This window comes from Hemitrygon akajei, chromosome 3 (assembly GCF_048418815.1).
Source record: "Hemitrygon akajei chromosome 3, sHemAka1.3, whole genome shotgun sequence".
Lineage (NCBI taxonomy): Eukaryota > Metazoa > Chordata > Chondrichthyes > Myliobatiformes > Dasyatidae > Hemitrygon > Hemitrygon akajei.
Genome location: NC_133126.1, coordinates 19623462 through 19642772, shown reverse-complemented (window position 1 = coordinate 19642772; position 19311 = coordinate 19623462). Strand labels below are relative to the sequence as shown.

The window sequence follows — 19311 nt, the reverse complement described above, 5'->3', positions numbered from 1 at the left end:
CTGAAGATGTTCTATAGGTCAGTTGTGGAGAGCGCCCTCTTCTTTGTGGTGGCGTGTTGGGGAGGAAGCATTAAGAAGAGGGACGCCTCACGTCTTAATAAGCTGGTAAGGAAGGCGGGCTCTGTCGTGGGCAAAGTACTGGAGAGTTTAACATCGGTAGCTGAGCGAAGGGCGCTGAGTAGGCTACGGTCAATTATGGAAAACTCTGAACATCCTCTACATAGCACCATCCAGAGACAGAGAAGCAGTTTCAGCGACAGGTTACTGTCGATGCAATGCTCCTCAGACAGGATGAAGAGGTCAATACTCCCCAATGCCATTAGGCTTTACAATTCAACCGCCAGGACTTAAGAACTTTTTAAAAGCTATTATTAATGCTTTTTGAGATAGTGATTTAGATGCATATCATATTTTTTTTACTGAGTTAAGTATTGTATGTAATTAGTTTTGCTACAACAAGTGTATGGGACATTGGAAAAAAGTTGAATTTCTCCATGGGGATGAATAAAGTATCTATCTATCTATCTATCTATTAAAGTAAAAGAGAGGGCATATGATATAGCAGAAATTAGTGGGAAGTTAGAGGATTAGGAAACTATTAAAAACCAAAAGGAGTCAACTAAAGAATGCTGTAAGGAGAGAAAAGATGGAATATGAAGGTAAGCTACCCAATAATATAAAAGAGAATACCAAAAGTTTTTCAAATATATAAAGAGTGAAAGAGAGACAAGAGTGGACTGCTGCAAAATGACGTTAGGGAGGTAATATTGGGGGATAAAGAAATGGTGCATGAACTTAATAAGTATTTTTGTGTCAGTCTTCACTGCAGAAGATATTAACAATATGCCAGAAATGCAAGAGTGAAAGAGGGCAACAGTGAGTGTCATTGGTATTACTAAGGAGAAAGTGCTTGGGAAGCTTGCTTTTATTGTTTGCACAACTTGTGTCTTTTTTTTGCATTGGGTGTTTGATGGTCCTTTTTTAAATGGGTTCTTTTGAGTTTCTTGTTTTGTGGCTGCCTGTAAGGACACAAATATCAAGGTTGTATAACATATACATACTCTGTACTTTGAACTTTGAAAAGCCTGAAGGTAGATCAGTCATCTGGAACCATATGAACTATGCCCCAGGGTTTTGAAAGAGGTAGATGGAGAGACTGTAGAGGTCATTAATAATGATCTTTCAAGACTCAGACTGAAAGATCATTAAATCTAGCCGAATCATGGGACAATTTACTACAATCAATTAACCTGCCAACCAGTATGTCTTTGGACTGTGGGAGGAAACTGGAGCACTCACACGGTCATGGGGAGAACATACAGTACAAACTCCTTACAGGTATTCTATAGATTTGTTGAGTATACCCACAAGAAAATGAATCTCAGGATTATTTATGGTGACATATATGTACTTAGATAATAAAATTTACTTTGAACTTTGAAATTAGATTGGCATCTTGCTTGGCATGGACATCATCAGCTGATGAGCCCTTTCCAATGCTGTGTTTGTTTTATGTTCCTTTTACAATTTCTCTACAAACAAAAACATAAAATTCTGGAAGATTTCAGCCAATCAAGCAGGAGTGGTAGAAAGTGGTTATCTGATTTAATGGATCCAAAGGAAATAATTTCCTAACTTGTACTTAGTATTATCATCTGGTTATTTATCACATTTACATTTCTAGGTCTTGCTGCATAGAAATTAGCTGACTGCACTTCAAAGAAATAAAATATTTTGGTGTTTCCTGAAGACACTAAAGATTCAAAATATAATTCTTTTCTCTTGAAATATAATTCATATAAAATGAGTTGGCCATAAAGCTGTTTGGAATAAGGCAGCACGGTAGCATAGTGGTTAGCAGAACACTCTACAGTACAGCCAGTCTAGGTTCAATTCCCAATGCTACCTGTAAGGAGTTTGCAACTTCTCCCTGTGGCCACGTGGGTTTCCTCCCACAGTCTAAAGACGTACCGGTTGATAGGTTAATTGGTCAGTGTAAACTGTCCTGTGATTAGGTTAGGATTAAATCAGGGGATTGCTGGGCGGCGTGGCTCGAAGGGCAGGAAGGGCCTATTCCATGCTGTAACTCAAATAAATAAATAAATATCCTGAGTATCAGAGGAACATGAATTTTCTGGTCAGAATCAGAATGACAAAATCAATTTTTTTAAATCATTGACATATGTAACATGAAATTTGTTGTTTTATGGCAGCTGTATCATGCAAAGGCATAAAATTACTATGTTACAAATAAATAAATAGTGCAAAATAAAATGAGAGTGTTCATGGACCATTGATGGTGGAGCAAATAAATTATTTATCAATCACTGACTATAGGCTTCAGGCTCCTGTACCTTCTCCCTGATGGTAGTAATGAGAAGATGGCATGTTCTTGATGTTGATGGTGCTTCAAGAGGGATGATCGCCTCTCAATGATGTTCTTGATGGTGGGGTGGGGTGTGCCTGTGATTAACTAGCTGAGTCTGCAACCCTCTGCAGTCTCTTGCAATCCTGTGCATTGGAGATCCCATTCCAGGCAGAAATGCAACCAGAGCTGCTGCTGCAAACCAACAAACTTATTGTCATCTATGAGTGATAAAGCTCCAGGAGGACCATACCTTGCTGTAGGGTTTGGAGGCTTGTGTGCCTCAATGACCTGGAGAGCTATGTTGGCTCCAGTCAGGGCCTTGTGCTTTGGCTCTTGGTCAGTCACCCAAGCCAAACAGGTCAAAGTAGAATCCAGACGAAGAATGGTCTACTGGTCCTCCAGGTTCGGGGGTTCAGCTCAGGGTTAACAACCCTGACTGGTCAAAAAAATTGTTATGGAAACAGCAATGAAGCATCCTTCTACATCTGAGTGCGATGGTATTCCTGAGTCTCCTTCCAGGACTTGCATGACTGATAGTAGTGAAAACCAAGAGGAAGCTACTGACATAATGAAGGAAGCTCTGAACACCACTGGAGATGGAGCACCTTCATTGCTGCCCAAAACACCAGCAGAATAATGGGCAATAAGTAAGTAAGTGTGAGTGATAATAAATCTGATTCCGACTTCTCAGTCTGTGTAAAGTTCAGTCTACAATACTGCATATGACTAAATATCAAGATTTCTCCACAACCTTCAGATTCTGTTGCTGTGTCTAAAAAAAAATGTTTAGAAACTTCACAAGAAACATTTTTAAATCAATGCATGGCAAGTATGATGCACCAGAGAACATGCTAATTTCCTAATCTTCCCAGTAAACGGTCTTGATCTCCAAACCTCCTGTCTCTTAGACTGCTAAATCATCCATGTTTCCCTTTGCTGAGAGCTTGTTTTTCAGCTATGGCTAGTGGACAGAATTTTCTAGGGCTATGCCATGGCCCTACATTCAAAGAGGCAAAACCAAAAAATTGCCTCTGCCTGCAACCTCACCGACTTGTTATTCTTGCTTGAAGTGCCCCCAGCTCCAATGATTGCTCCAAAAGTCAAATCCTTTATTCAATCCTTTATTAGCAATTAGCAAACATAAAATCTTGAAACGAAGAAACTTAAAGGTACCTAAGTGAAAGCGTAAACAAGTATTATTGAGTGGTCAGCAGAAGATACAACATCCACCAGTCTCAAGCTGTGTAGGACAAAGCATGAAGATGTAACATTCTCCCCCACTCATGATTAGTTATCATAACAAACACACAACGCAGAATTCAATGCAGATAGAGAACAGATGCATGGCTCCTACAGAGGCTATATTAAACAGGAAGGGGGTTATTTATAAGGGGTGATTGGAGAGGCTGAGGCTGGATTTATTTTCCCTGGACTGAAAGAGGTTGAGAGGTGAACTGATAGAGGGATACAAAATTATGAGAGGCACAAATAGCCGGAGTCTGCTTCCCATAGTGAGGCTGCCTAGAATCAGGGTCAATAAATTTAATGTGATGGAGATTTAAAGGGGATCAGGAGTAAATCTTTCACACATAGGGTGATGGGGTTGTGGAGTTGGAGAAAGTGACAGAGCAGATAGAATTACAAATTTTAAAAGACATTTTGAGAGGTATATAGATAGGAAATGTTTAGAAAGACAAGGGCAAAACAGGCAAATGGGATTAGCATAGATGAGCATGATGGTCAGTAAGCACAAGTTGGGCTGAATGGCCTGTTTCCATGCCATAGAACTCTAAACAGTGCAGGGCTTCCCTACGCCTACTGCACTCAGCAACAAATATGCCCCTTTGCAACCAGCTGTGGGGATGACCTATCAGGAAACAGCAGCAGCAGCCAGCCCGCTGGCACTGTGGCCCACTCTGAGGCTCAGCAGGGAAGGGTAAGGTCAGGCAGAGCGTTAGTGACAAGAGATTTGATAGTTAGGGCCAGGATGTTGTATTTTGCCTCCTAGTTACCAGGGTCAAGGATTTCTCAGAGCAGCTGCAGAAGATTCTCAAGTGGGAGGGTGAGCAGCCAGAGGTCATGGTGCACATTGGACAAATGACGTAGATAGAAAAGGGGAAGAGATCCTGCACGATGAGTATAGGGAGTTAGGGAAAGCCACTCACCTTACAAAGTAGTAATCACTGGATTACTCAGAGTACCATGTCGTCGTCAAGGCAGGAATAGGATGATAGTAATGAGTGACTGAGGAAGTGGTGCAGGAGCAGGAATCCAGATTTCTGGATCACTGAGATCTCTTCTGGGGAAGGTACAAACAGGATGGGTTACATCTGAACCCAAGGGGAACCAACATACTTGTGAGCAGTTTTGCTAGAGTTGTTGGGGAGGGTTTAAAATAAGTTGGCAGGGGCAATGGAAAACGGAGTGATAGGGCTGAGGATGGGGCAGTTGGTATACAAGTCAATGTGGTGAGACACTGAGAAAGCAATGGCAGATGATATGACAAAATAGCAGTCAGAGGGAAGAGCTGAAGTGTAACATGTGGGGCAAAATTGAAAATGGGTGATGAATACAGAATTGAAGGTGTTATCTTTGAATGCACGCAGTATATGGAATAAGGTAGATAACCTTGCTGCGCAGTTAAAATTTTGGCAGGTATGATGTTTTGGGCATCACTGAGACATGGTTGGGAGCTTAACATCCAAGGATACACCTTGTATTGAAAGAACAGGCAGAGGGGGTGGGTTGGCTCTGTTGGTAAAAAGTGACATCAATTCCTTAGAAAGAGCTGAGATAGAATCGGTTGATATAGAAACCTTGTGGGTACAGTTAAGAAACTGCAAGGGTGGTAGTTACATACAGGCACCCAAACAGTAGCCAGGATGTGCGATACAAGTTACAACAGTAAGTAGAAAAGATGTGTATCTAGGGCAATGTTACGATACTCATGGGAGGGTGTGTTCACTGTGCAGGTAGATTGTGAAAATTAGGTTGGTTCTGGATCCCAAGAGAGAGAATTTGTAAAATGTGCTTGAGATGGTTTTTTAGAGCATCTTGTGGTTCAACCCACTAGGGGAAAGGCAATTTGAAAATGGCTATTGGGTTTGATTAGGGAGCTTAAAATTAACGAACACTTGGGAGACAGTGATAATATCACAGCATTCACCTTGCAATTTGAGAGGGAGAAGATAAAGTCAGATGTTTGAGTGTTACAGTGGAGTAAAGGGAATTACAGAGGCATGAGAGAGGCTGGCCAAAGTTAAATAGAAGGGGACACTAGCAGGGATGATGACAGAGCAGTAATGGCTAGAGTTACTGGGGGTAATTCAGAAGTTGCAAGATAGATAAATCACTAATACAGGAGGGCGGGGCTTAGGATGATGGTGCCTAACAGCAACTTCTTTGCTTGCATCTTCAGAAAAAGCTCTAGTTTTATCTTTAGTATCTCTTTTTTTGCTTTTCAGGGCTCTTTTGAAGACCCTGACCCGGAGTTACACACTAACTTTGGTTCTTTGTGGAAATGGAACTTGCTCTCAGGGCCTCATGACCGGCCACTTTTTGATATGCCAAGGACGCAGCCTGGGAGACTAGTGAACCTTCAGGGAGCCAGATTTTCATGGCTCTGGAGGCGGGCAGATTCAAGGTCGTTGCCACCTAATGTGTCGTGGGAGTACACGGAAGATTGAAAGCAGCGAGTTGGCTGCTGGCTGTGTGCCCAGAGACCCAAGATCTTTGAGCACAGAGCTTGTAAAAAGCAATTTAACAGACTTCAACACCATATATCAGCAAGTTGTTTTGTTATGTCTCCCCTCTTGCTGTGAAATGGGAATACTTCTTTTTCCCTTATTGGGGGAGAGAGAGAAAGAGAGAGAGAGAGAGAGAGAGAGAGAGAGAGAGAGAGAGAGAGAGAGAGAGCCTGTGGTATGTCGAATACCGGGTACTGCGTCTGTGTCTTTATTGATGCTTTACTGCACACTTGAGTGCTCGGTGGGGGGTGCTGATGCTTTTTTGCTGGTGGGGGAGGGGTGGTTGCTTTGCTGCTACTTATGCGTGAGGGGGAGCTGGGGGGGCTTTGGGGTTCTAACGTTTAACTATCATTCATTCTTTGGGGCACTTGGACAATTGTGACTGGCAAGGGAAGTCAAAAGACAGCTTAAAAGCAACAGAGAGGGCTTACAATATAGCAAAAATAGTGGGAAGTTATAGAGGATTGGGAAGCTTTTAGAAACAAATAGAAGACAACTAAAAAAAAACATGAGAGAAATGTGAAGATAAGCTCGTCAAAAATATCAGAGAGGATACCAGTTTTTTTCAGATATAAAGAGTGAAAGTGAGGCAAGAGTGGATATCACTGGAAAATGACACTGGAGAGGTAGCAATGGAACGAAGACATGGCAGATGAACTTAATAAGCATTTAGTATCCACTGTGGAACACACTAGCAGTATGTCAGAAATTTTGAGTGTGTTGGGGGCAGTTGTCAGTGAAGTTGCTTTACTAAGGAGAAGGTGCTTGGGAGGCCGAAAAGTCTGAAGGTATGTAGGTCATCTGGACCAGATGGTGTACACCCCAGCATTCTGAAAGAGGTGGCTGAAGAGATTGTGGAAGCATTACTAATTACCTTTTTTAAGAATCATTATATCCTGGAATGGTTCCAGAGGACTGGAAGATTGCAAATGTCACTCCACTCTTTAAGGAGGGAGGAAGTCAAGTCAAGTCACTTTTTGTTGTCATTTTGACTATAACTGCTGGTACAGTACACAGTAAAAACGAGACAATGTTTTTTCAGGATCATGGTGCTACATGAAACAATACAAAAACTACACTGAACTACATTAAACAACACAAATCTACACTAGACTACAGACCTACCCAGGACTGCATAAAGTGCACAAAAACAGTGCAGGCATTACAATAAATAATAAACAAGACAATAGGCACAGTAGAGAGCATTAAGTTGGTGTCAGTCCAGACTCTGGGTACTGTATTGAAGAGTCTGATGGCTTGGGGGAAGGCAGAAGAAAGGAAATTATAGGCCAGTTAGCCTGAACTTCAGTGGCTGGGAAGATGTTGGTGTCCATTATTAAGGATGCGGTTTTGGGGTAGTTGGTAAAATAGGCCAAAGTCAGCATGGTTTCTTTAAGGTGAAGCCATGCCTGACAAATCTGTTGGAATTCTCGGAGGAAATAACAGGCAGAATAGACAAAGAAGAGCCAGGGATGTTGTTTACTTGGATTTTCAGAAGGCCTTTGACAAGGTGCCGCACATGAGGTTGTTTAACAAGGGATAGAAAGTTGGCTAATTGGTGGGAGACGAAGAGTCGGAATAAAGGGGGCCTATTCCGGTTGGCTGCCGGTGATAGGTGGTGTTCTGCAGGGGTAGGTAGTGTTGAGGAAGTAGAGAGCCTGCATAAGGACTTGGTCCGATAGGCAAAAATGGGCAAAATAGTGGCAAATGGCAAATAGTGTAGGGAAGAGGGTGGTCATGTACTTTGGTAGAAGGAATAAAGGTGTAGACTATTTACTAAAAGGGGAGAAAACTCAAAAATCAGAGGTGCAAGGGGACTTGTGAGTCCTCATGCAGGATACTCTAAAAATTAACTTGCAGGTGAGCTGGTGGTAAGGAAGGCAAATGCAATGTAAGCATTCATTTTGAGAGGATGCAAATATAAGACCAAGATGTTGAGGCTTTATAAGAACAAAATAAATAGTAACAGAATTAGGCCATCTGCTCCATCGAGTCTGCTCCACCATTCAATCATGGCTGATCCTTTTTTCTCCTCCCCAACCCCAGTTCCTGGCCTTCTCTCCGTAACCTTTGATGTCACACCCAATCAAGAACCTATCAATTTCTGCCTTAAATACACCCAACGACCTGGCCTCCACAGCTGCATGTGGCAACAAATTCCACAAATTCACCACCCTTTGGCTAAAGAAATTTCTCCACATCTCTGTTATGAAAGGGCCCCTCTATCCTGAGGCTGTGCCCGCTTGTCCTAGACTCCCTCATCATGGGAAACATTCTTTCCACATCTACTCTGTCTAGGCCTTTCAACATTCCAAAGGTTTCAATGAGATCCCCCTCATCCTTCTGAAATCCAACAAGTACAGTCCCAGAGCCATCAAATGTTCCTCTTATGATAACCCTTTCATTCCTGGAATCATCCTTGTGAGTTTCCTTTGGACCTTCTGCAATACCAGCACATCTTTTCTAAGATGAGGAGCCTGAAACTGTTCACGATACTCAAGCTGAGGCCACACCTGTGCCTTATAAAGCCTCAACATCACATCCTCGCTCTTATATTCTAGACCTCTTGAAATGAATGCTAATATGGCATTCGCCTTTCCCACCACCAACTCAACCTACAAGTTAACCTTAGGGTGTTCTGCAAAAGGACTCTCAAGTCCCTCTGCATCCCAGATTCCTGGATTTTCCTCCCATTTAGAAAATAGTCTGCACATTTATTTCTACTACCAAAGTGCATGAATATGCATTTTCCAACATTATATTTCATTTGTCACTTTCTTGACCATTCTCCTAATCTGTCTAAGTCCTTCTGCATCCTACCTGTTTCCTCAACACTACCTGCCCCTCCACCAATTTTTGTATCATCTGCAAACTTGGCAACAAATCCATCTATTCCATCATCTAAATCATTTATATACAGCATAAAAAGAAGTGGTCCCAATACTGACCTCTGCAGAACACCACTAGTCACTGGCAACCAACCAGAAAGGATCCTTTTATTCCCACTTGCTGCCTCCTTCCAATCAGCCAATGTTCTAGCCGTGTTAGTAACTTTTCTGACATACCATGGGCTCGTTACCTGGTAAGCAGCCTCAAGTGAAGCACCTTGTCAAAGGCCTTCTGAAAGTCCAAATATACAACATCCACTGCATCCCCTTTATCTGGCATTGTCAGACCACACTTGGACTATTGTGAGCAATTTTGGGCCACTTATCTAATAAAGATGTGCTGGCATTGGAGAGGGTCCAGAGGAGGTTCACAAGAATGATCTTGGGAATGACAGGGTCAATGTATGAGGAGCATTTGATGGCTCTGGGCCTGTACCCGCTGGAGTTCAGAAGTATGAAAGGACATCTCATTGAAACCCATCGAATATTTAAAGCCTAGACAAGAGTGGATGTGGAGTGGTTGTTTCCCGTAGTGGGTGAGTCTCAGAATAAAGGGATATTCATTTAGAACAGATATGAGAAGGAATTAATTTCTTGTGCACGTGTAGAAGTCATTGCCAGGGATGACTGCAGAGGCCAAGTCATTGAGTGTATTGAAAGCAGAGATTGATAGGTTTTTGGTTAGTCATGGTGTCAAAGGTCATGGGCTCAGGCAAGAGAATGGGATTGAGAGGGCTAATTAATCAGCCATGTTGGAATGATGGAGCAAACTCGATGGGCTGAGTTGTCTAATTCTGCCCTGATGGCTTATGAATCTGTGACTGGGGTGACAGCAAGGCTGAGTAAAGGGCATTCATATCAATAACAGTTAAGGTTGATAAATTTTTCCCGAAGTTCTCCTTTCAGTATGCACTATCTGCCTTTACGTAGGCAGAGGTGGAGTCATGGCAGCGCTATATTGCGACTCCATGTTAATCTACGGAAAGAACTTAATTTCTACCTTTGACATCTCTCCTTTTCCTTTTCAGGGTGGATGAGGTTCTGTTGAAGACCCTGACCTGCAGTAGCACTCAGACTTAGGTTATTTGCAGTGATGGGACCCACTCCCAACCAGCCACTTTTTGATATCTCAAAGATGTGGCCTAGAAGACGAGCACGCCTTCAGGGATCTGAGGTTTCGCAGCCCTGTGGACGGGCTGAATCGAAGCCAGTACCACAAACTGAAGTGTCACAGGAGAGAACAGAGATCGGGAACAGTGGATCAGCTGTTGGAGGCATTGTACTCAGCGAGTTGTGTTCTCTCTGTCTGTCTCGTTGGTGGATGAGAGATAGTTGCTGATTCTCGTGTCACAGAACTCGGGGGGGGGGGGAGGGGGCAGGCAGTGCAACAGACTTTTAACATCATAAATCAGCCAGTTGTTTTTGTTATGACTCCCCTCTTGCTATGAAATGGGGACACCTCTTTTTCCCTTTATTAGGGAGAAAGCCTGTGGTATGTCGAATTGTTGGTTGAACGATTAGTTTTTGTTGTACTACAGATTGTGGTCTTTATCGGGGGCTTGGAGGATGGAGGTTGCTGATGCTTTTTTGAGGAAGTGGGTGGAAGTTCATTGCTTTGTTGCTGCTTGTGTATGGCGGGGGAGTGGGGGGTGCTTTTGAGTTTTAACATTTTAACTGTCACTCATTTTTCTGTTTTCATGGATGTCTGTGAAGAACAAGAATTTCAGGATGTATATTGCATACATTTATCTGATATTAAATAGAAGTATTGAACTATTTGTCCCAATGCTCAGCCTTAAGCGAGTTAAGTCATTGACTGTTTGCATCACCATGATTCTGACAACAAATGTGCTGCTTCTCCACTTTCCACTCTACATTAGTTCATATATTTTCTTTTCCACCTTTTTCAGATTCCTGAAGAAATAAATTTTACTTTAAAGGATATGTGCACTTATTCCGTACATGGACAAATGTGTACTTGGCACCCACAAGCATTGTGGCCCTTGGCCTCCACCTAAACACAAACATCCTCTTTAATTTTCTCCACCCCCTTCGTCATCTACAATTTAGAAGTTGCTTGATTCTTAACTTTTTTTAAAAAAAGTTGTTCTTTTAAAACATCATTTCGAAAATATTTTTTTCGGATTTCATTTTCATTACATTTCCACAGAGAACTATAAAGAGGAACCCTCGTTGCAGGTCTTTATCGCCGGGGGAACTCTGTCGTAACACTCGGAAATTTAGCGTTCTGAAATTTCTAGGCAACCGGCTCCGCCTTTCTAGAACTTTCTGAAAGGACGAAGCCTTTAGGAACGGAAGGAATGTTTACCTGTCCCGTCTATCACCGACTAGCCGATGCCAACTAAGTTAAAGTGAAGAACTAAATCCACTAGCTATCGAACTAAGGAACAAAAACGGATAAAACTTGTAGTGAACATTTGCTATAGCTCCGGTTTCGGCACCGGAAAGCTGGCAGCGGAAGGGGCGGGGTTTGTGCCCTCCAATCAGGGATCGCGAGGGGCGAAAGCTCTGTTGCATCACAACCACCGGCGATTGCGGTGTGAAGTGATGGCGAGCAGTAAGCATTCTGCCAGAGAAACTCGGCGTGTCGAATCGACTCTTTTTTTTGTGGGGGGGGAGAAAGCTTCAACGTTTCAGTATCAAACCTGCATCAGAATTAGAGAAGCGGTGGGAATAAAAGGAGGCGGGGCGGAAGTGACATCACGTCGGTTGGGGGCGGGGTTGGGTGCGGAGGCGAAGAGCCCTGATGTCGTCACAAGTTTTGGCACTGGGGACGGCGAAGTGGGGCGGAAGTTACTGTACACTCCGTATCGGCTGCCCCAGTGGGAACGGGGGCGGAAGTGCCCCTACGTCAGACGTGTGGGGCGGGCGAGGATGTCTTTCCAGCGTCCCCGGCAGGCCCCCAGCGCCGCGTGGGTTGCGGACGAAGGAGCGGGGCCGGCCGCCGCGACGCTGACGTCACGGGTTTCTAGCATGTTCTGACGGCGACCGGATAAAGGCTCGAGGAGAGCGGCTGTGGGACGTTTTTTTGTCGGAGAGTAGCCGGCCTGGGCAAGCAGTTGGTGTTCATATTGGCTCTTCCCTTGGCAGTCTCGGCCAGCAAAAGGCCAATTAGGATCATAATATATTCATACACAAATAAGTCTTTTTAATTTTATTTTGTTCGGTTTGCATTGTCACCGGACCCTCGGTCCTCGGCTGCTGTCACGATGGCCAAGTGGGGAGAGGGCGACCCGCGCTGGATCGTGGAGGAGCGGGCCGACGCCACTAACGTCAATAACTGGCATTGGTGAGACATTGGGAGTTGTGTGTCCAGTTCTCCCTAACTTCATCTGCCCGCATTCAACCTTACTTCATTCCTATTGTCTTTCTAATTTACCTATGTGGAGATAAAGCGGAGGGGGTGGGGGTGGTCCGGTCCGTTGTGTTTCCACGTTGCTGTGAACAGATCGCATAATGCACATTGGAACTGTGATATTATTTCAGTGGGAAATTTAGCAACCGTGGAGAATGTGCGAATGAAGTTTAATTTATTGGGAATTACTGGATTTAAGAGACTCCTGGACAGGTATATGGAGAAATTTAAGGTTGGGTGGGGGGGGGGGGGGTTATATGAGAGGCAGGGTTCGTATTGTGAGCCGAAGGGCCTGTACTGTGTTGTACTATTCTATGTTCTAAATGTGAGGTTGCACGTTTCGGAAGGAAGACTAAAAGGTCACTTGGGAGGTTTGTATCTAGGTAGGGTGGGGGAAGAAAGGGTCCCTGGAATGCAAAAGCTTTGTCAGCATTTAGCAATGGGGTTTATTTCTGGTGTTGAAAATTAGGAAAAGGCTAGATCGGTGTTGAACTTGCATTGTAATTAAAAAGTGGAAGTATCCAGGAGGTCAGATAGCATCTGAACGAGGAGAGAGTGATTGACATTTCCAGTCACTGAGTACAGTATTTCCAGCACTTTCTGTCTTTATTTGACACCTCCAGCATCAGTACTTTTTCTGATCTTTTCTGCTGTTCACTGGGTCACGTTTTAAGAAATTTCAGCTTGAAAGGAAACCTTGCTATGATATCAAAGTTGTGCAAGTGTATTATCAGGAAAGGATAAACAGGCTGGCTCTATTTTTTTCCCTGAAAACACTGAAGGGTGATCTAATGAGGGCTTTAAAGGTCTGAAAGGTTTTGGTGTTGTCAGTAAAAAGAAAATGTCCCCACTTGTGGGGAAGAGCATGATCTAAGGTAAATAAGTTAATACAATTCCATGAAGGAATTTGGAATAAACTTCACCTAAAGTGGTAAAGCTTAGATAGTTTTGGCACATTGGCCTTCAATAATCAAAGTATTGAGTTCAGGAGATGGAATGTTATGTTGAAGCTGTCTAAAACGTTGGCAAGCCTAATTTGGAGTATTGTGTGCAGTTTGGGTCATTTACCCTCAGCAGAAATGTCAATAAGGTTGAAAGAGTGTGGAGAAAATTTATAAGGATGTTGCTGGGACTGGAGGACCTGAGAAGAAAAGACTGAATAGGTTAGGACTAAGATTAAGTGTAGATTTGATAGAGGTTTTTAAAAAGAAGAAAAATTGGGGATATAGATGCAAGCAGACTTTTTCCACTGAGGTAGAATTACTGACTGTAATTAGAGGTCATGGGTTCAGGATGAAAGGTTTAAAGAAAACGAGGGAAAATTTCTTCACTCGGAGGGTCATGAGAGTGTGGAACGAGCTTCCTGTGTAAGTGGTGCATGAAAGCTGAATTTCATTGAGGGTAGTTTGGATGGTGTATGGGGGTGGTAGGGGTATGAAGGGCAATGGTACCTGTGCAAGTCGATGGGAGTTGGCTGTTTAAATAATTTGGCGTGTACTAGATGGGCCAAAGGGTCTGTTTCTTTGCTGTACCTTTCTGTGGAATGAGTTGTCATGAACTGTTTGAGCAACATTGAGGGAGTAAAAAAAAATTGACAGCTGTGCTGATGTGTTCTGATAAGGAAAGGTGGGAAGGCACTAGCTTGGAGATCACTGGCATGTATTGGTTGAAGCAGATTACTTTATGCTGTGTATCATTTGCTTCTCTATCAAACCCTTTCCCCTCTTTATCTTTCCCTTTCATTGTCTCTATCTCATATCTACCTCATTCATAGTTTTTATATTTGACTTTTACACTCAATGTTTCTCTTGTTCTCCTCCTTATAAAGGTCCTGCCAAAGCCAAAAAGGATGACTTTGGTTCGGGGGTGGGAATACTGGTCTGAAAAGATTGCTCTTTCATAACAGTTATTTCTATATTTATAAAGCTTCTGGGCTCCCTGCCACAAATAAACAATATATAAATAAAACAATAGGATGGCTGAAGTTGAAGGCAAGTTCATTATCCTAAGCATACTTCCCATTCTCTCATCCCTCCATTCCTCAGTGGTTTGTGAGGGTCTACCTTTGGATTTGTTGCATGTTTGGGAACTCTATTGCTAGGTCTCCCCATTCCTTGTAGTATTTATTACTTCACGGAAGTATTAAAGCTCATTTGCTTTAAATTTAGGCCAGTAGATGGAGTGGGAGAGGGGAGTAAATCTGGGACTGAAATATGTGCTGTCCCTGGTAGTCGAAATTCTCCCCTAGGTGGACTGCAGAAGATGAAAATGTATTATTGGAAGGTTTTTTTTAGAAGAAAATGTAGAATAATCTTCATGAATCATTTTACTTCCCTTGCTCCCATTAGCTTCTGAGTATTGAAGAATTTGTAAAAAGGGAATTGAAACTTGCATTTTCCTGATGGCTATTGTGAAAATTACTGTTGGTTTTTGGTAATATTTTGGAGATGGCTATCTGATTGTCATAAATCAGCAATACATGGCACTAACGGGTCTGGCATGTTCCCTGCTTGTGCATTAAAAAGTTATTAGTGTTGTTGGAAGGAATATCAGTAACAGAATTGCTTGGAGTTTTGCTGTGCCTGGGTTTGGAAAGGTAATGTATCTGGGCTTTGATTTGTTTTAAAACAATAGTTACTGAAACTTTGGGTCTTGAACATTGCTGCTGTCTTGGTGTTGATCTTGTTGATTGTCAATAGCAAAATCTTAGGTTATATGATGAATGATGCACTGTAATATCTTGTGCATTAAATGGTGAGTCATTTTAAGTCAAGGAAATTTTGAAGGTGGAAAGTTTGTTAGGGTGGTGGGGTGGAGGGATTGGAAACCATGTAATCCAGATGTATGAAGTTTAATGATGTGTGTAAAGAGTGTTTTGATATCTAGTGACAAATGGTATTGATGTCAAGCAGAAATGTTTTTGACTCGGGAACATAAGTCCCTGCTGCCTTGAATACTGCAGAATTTGGTCGGCATTTTCTGTGCAGTTTTTTTCTTTTTTGTTCAACAAAAAATCAGCAACCTAATGCTAATCTGAAATCTGATAAATTTTTTTGTTAATGCTTATCCACATTTCACTAAAAAGGGACCACCTCAACAAATGACCTTAATGTAGACGAAGGGTTGAACTTGGCTTTGGTATTGTGAATAAGTACTGGGCAGACCCTGAAGGTGCCTTGGTGGAGGGTATGAATTGTTTGTGTGTTGTGCTTTTGTTTTCAAGTCTAGGCTTAGCTTGTTCAGAAGTCCTTGGTCATAGCTGTACTGTCCAGAAAGGGCGTTTTGACTCACAATGCCCATGTCTTTTGTCCATCTACACTAATTGCAATTGATTCAATAGTACTATATTCTTCTATGTATTTCCTAGTTAATATCTTTCTATGTAGTCCTTAAATGTACTGATTTTATTTCCACCACCACCTTTGGAAGTGCATTCTAGGTATCAATATTTAATTTTTTTAAATATTGTCATGGTTATATAACATGAACTCTTTGGCAATGTATTCATGCCAACCTGGTTGCTTCCCTGATTTTCATTAGGCCCATATTCCTTTAAACGTTTCCTAGCCATTGCCTTTCAAGTCCCCTTTCAAGATGAGAGGTAGATAATTTAAAACTATGCCCTTTTTTTTATATCCCCACTATGAGAATGTTTTCAATCTTCTAACCTGTTCTTGCCTCATAATTTTATAAACTTTTATCATGAATCATTCCTTGTCTCCTCTTATTCTCAGATAAATATGATCAGCTTATTCGTTTCCCATGACCAAAGTGTTCCAATCCTTGGGTGTCTTTGATCAACATTTCTAGTGTAGCAGGATCATAATTCACTGTTAGATGGGCTGTTGTCGGTAGGTCGCATCTGGAGTTTGTAGTTGGCGGACGATTTCCTTCCATGCGGCTCTGGCATATTGGGAAATCGTACGTGGCATAGGTGGGCTGAGAACAGCAAATTGAATTTGACTAAGTGTGAAGTGTAGTTTGGAAGAACTGATAAAGGGAGGACTTCTACATTGAATGGAAAGGCCCTGGGTGCTTTTATAGAATGTACTGGTGTACAGGTGCATAGTTCCCTTGTAGTGGGGTCACAGTTAGACCAGCCAATGACGAAGACTTTTAGCAATCTGGCCTTCAGTCAGGGCATTGAATATAGAAGTCAGGTGCTATCTTGCAATTGTACAAACATCTGTAAGGCCACACTTGGAGTATTGTGTTCAGTTTTGGTCAGTACTTTTAGGAAGGATGTGATTAAATTATGAAGGGTGAAAAGGAAGTGTTACAAGTGTTGCCAGGACTTGAGAGATTGAGGTAAAGAGAAATGTTAAGAGTAGGGTTTTTTAAATAAAAAGATGATTAAAAAAAAAAAGATAGAGGGCCTTTACTCCTTGGACCATAAGAGACTGAGTGGGTAATCTCATAGAGGTAATAAAATCAATTAAGTATAATAAATCTTCTTCTGCAGGACAGAGAGAGATGCCTCAAATTGGTCAGTAGATAAACTTAAATCACTGTTGCTGGCAGTCAGTGTAGAAAATGACGAGGGAGTGTGCAAAGTCACAGAGGTGACCAAGAGTGATGGAGAAGCCTCAATCAACAACAGAAAAGGAAAATTGATTTTCTTCTTTGAATGGAATATTCACTTATCATGGAGGGGTGAGTATGCAAAACCAAAAATTGAAACTTTTCCCCTTAGATCCTTGAGTTTTTTGAGTGGCAAGCCTATTGTGGCATAGAAAAATTCAGTCATGACCTCTGAATTGATGCCAGTCCACTATTGATAGAAGTTGTCTTGAATTCATATTCTCTATTGTGCAAGAATGTAGATATCAAATTGCTCAATTGTTTAATTACATAACTGATGTGGTATGCCTTCTGAATAAGCCTTATGGCTATTTGTCTGATGACCTAAATCTGTGATATAATATCCAATAAATTAAGGAGGTAAATAGTGATTTGCATTTCAGCACATGTTAGTTCATTTATTTCAAACATGTATAACTGGAACTGATTTAACATGCCTCTTGTCCTTGAATGTCCTGTTTTCCCACTCCCATTCCAGAAAAAAATTCTGTTCCCAGCTCCAAGGTTTTTACTCTTTTTTGTACAAAACCAGGAGTGCCCTAAGCCTATGTAGCACCTTTAAGACTCACTCCTAAACAATCTTAATGTGTAGACTGGGGAATGGTTCTTTGGGTGTCAACTGAATAACCAAGCTTGGTTGCAATCATGCTTGGTATGTCAGCCTGTGCCTTCAGTGCCAAGCAGTGTGGGCATGAACTTGATAATAATTTAGCTTTCACAAATCATAGGTGAAGAGTCAAGTGTTTTGGCATGAAAATAGGGGACAATAGACAGTAGGTGCAGGAGGAGGCCATTCGGCCCTTCTAGCCAGCACCGCCATTCACTGTGATCATGGCTGATCATACACAATCAGTACCCCGTTCCTGCCCTCTCCCCATATCCCTTGACCCCGCTATCTGTAAGAGCTCTATCTAACTCTCTCTTGAATGCATCCAGAGACTTGGCCTCCACTGCCTTCTGGGGCAGAGCATTCCACATATCCACCACTCTCTGGGTGAAAAAGTTTCTCTGCATCTCTGTTCTAAATGGCCTACCCCTTATTCTTAAACTGTGGCCTCTAGTTCTGGACTCACCCATCAGCGGGAACATGCTTCCTGCCTCCAGCGTGTCCAATCCCTTAATAATCTTATATGTTTCAATCAGATCCCCTCTCATCCTTCTAAATTCCAGTGTATACAAGCCCAGTCGCTCCAATATGACAGTCCTGCCATTCCGGGAATTAACCTTGTGAACCTACGCTGCACTCCCTCAATAGCAAGAATGTCCTTCCTCAAATTTGGAGACCAAATCTGCACACAATACTCCAGGTGTGGTCTCACCAGGGCCCTGTACAGCTGCAGAAGGACCTCTTTACTCCTATACTCAATTCCTCTTGTTATAAAGGCCAGCATGCCATTACATATTAATATAATTTTACAGCAAACCCTCTGAGATGGAAGGGTATGTGGTCCTTTGGAGCCATTACGGGTTTTTGAAGTCAGCAGATTTGTTTCACTGTATAACTTTCTATCCTGTTTTCATCTATTATAGGAACTTCAAAAACTGGAGTTAAGTATAAAGGAACTGTGGAGATACCAAATCTCTCAGATGAAAATGACATTGATGAAGTGGACGTAAGTTCCTTATTTTTGGAGTAAAAGGGGTAATGCTGCGCCTGTACTAGTTTTTTTTTCAATGCAAGTCAAATGGTCACTAACCCTGGAAATGTATTGTTTTTAATTTGCTTTAGATCATTGATTTTATTTTTCTAAGGTTGGTATCATTACCTTCAGGTGGTTGCAGGAATGAGGAATGTTTAGATAATATCAAAAGGGCAATGTTATGATGATCATGGGGATTTCAATATGCAAGCAGATTGGGAAAATCAGCTTGGTGCTGGATCCCAAAAGGGAATTTGTAGAGTGTGTACAAGATGGCTTTTTAAAGCAGCTCAGGGTTGAGCCAACCACGAGAAACGCAATTCTGGATCAGGTGTTGTATAATGAACCAGATTTGACTTGGGAGCTTAAGGTAAAGGAACTATTGGGAGACAGAGGAGCTAGCCGAAGTTGATTGGAAAGGGACACTAACTGGTCTGACAGCAGCACAGCAATGGCTGGAGTTTCTGGGAGCAATTAGAAGGTGCATGTTAGATACATCCCAAAGAAGTAATATTCTAATGGCAGGGTGACGCAACCATGGCTAACAAGATCAGTCAAGTCCAACATAAAAGCCAAAGAGATGGCATATAATAGAGCAAAAATTAGTGGGAAATTGGAGAATTGGGAAGCCTTTCAAAACCAACAGAAAATAACTGAAGTCATAAAGAAGGAAAAGATGGCATAAGAAGCTAAACTAGTCAATAGTTAAGGT

At 42.1% G+C, this 19311-nt stretch overlaps 1 protein-coding gene across 2 annotated transcripts in view; it reads left to right on the top strand.

Annotated features, from left to right (window-relative positions):
* The first annotated feature begins 11809 nt into the window (after positions 1-11809).
* The window catches only part of LOC140724757 (activator of 90 kDa heat shock protein ATPase homolog 1-like), a 34144-nt gene continuing 26642 nt past the window's right edge, over positions 11810-19311 (top strand). The window contains exons 1-3 of one of the 2 annotated variants that reach the window (XM_073039286.1): positions 11810-12312; positions 16841-17031; positions 18490-18572. In XM_073039286.1, the coding sequence (XP_072895387.1) occupies positions 12233-12312; positions 16841-17031; positions 18490-18572 (354 nt within the window). In that variant the 5' untranslated portion in view covers positions 11810-12232. The remainder of the gene's footprint in view (positions 12313-16840; positions 17032-18489; positions 18573-19311) is intronic. The other variant, XM_073039288.1, reaches the window with a different exon arrangement.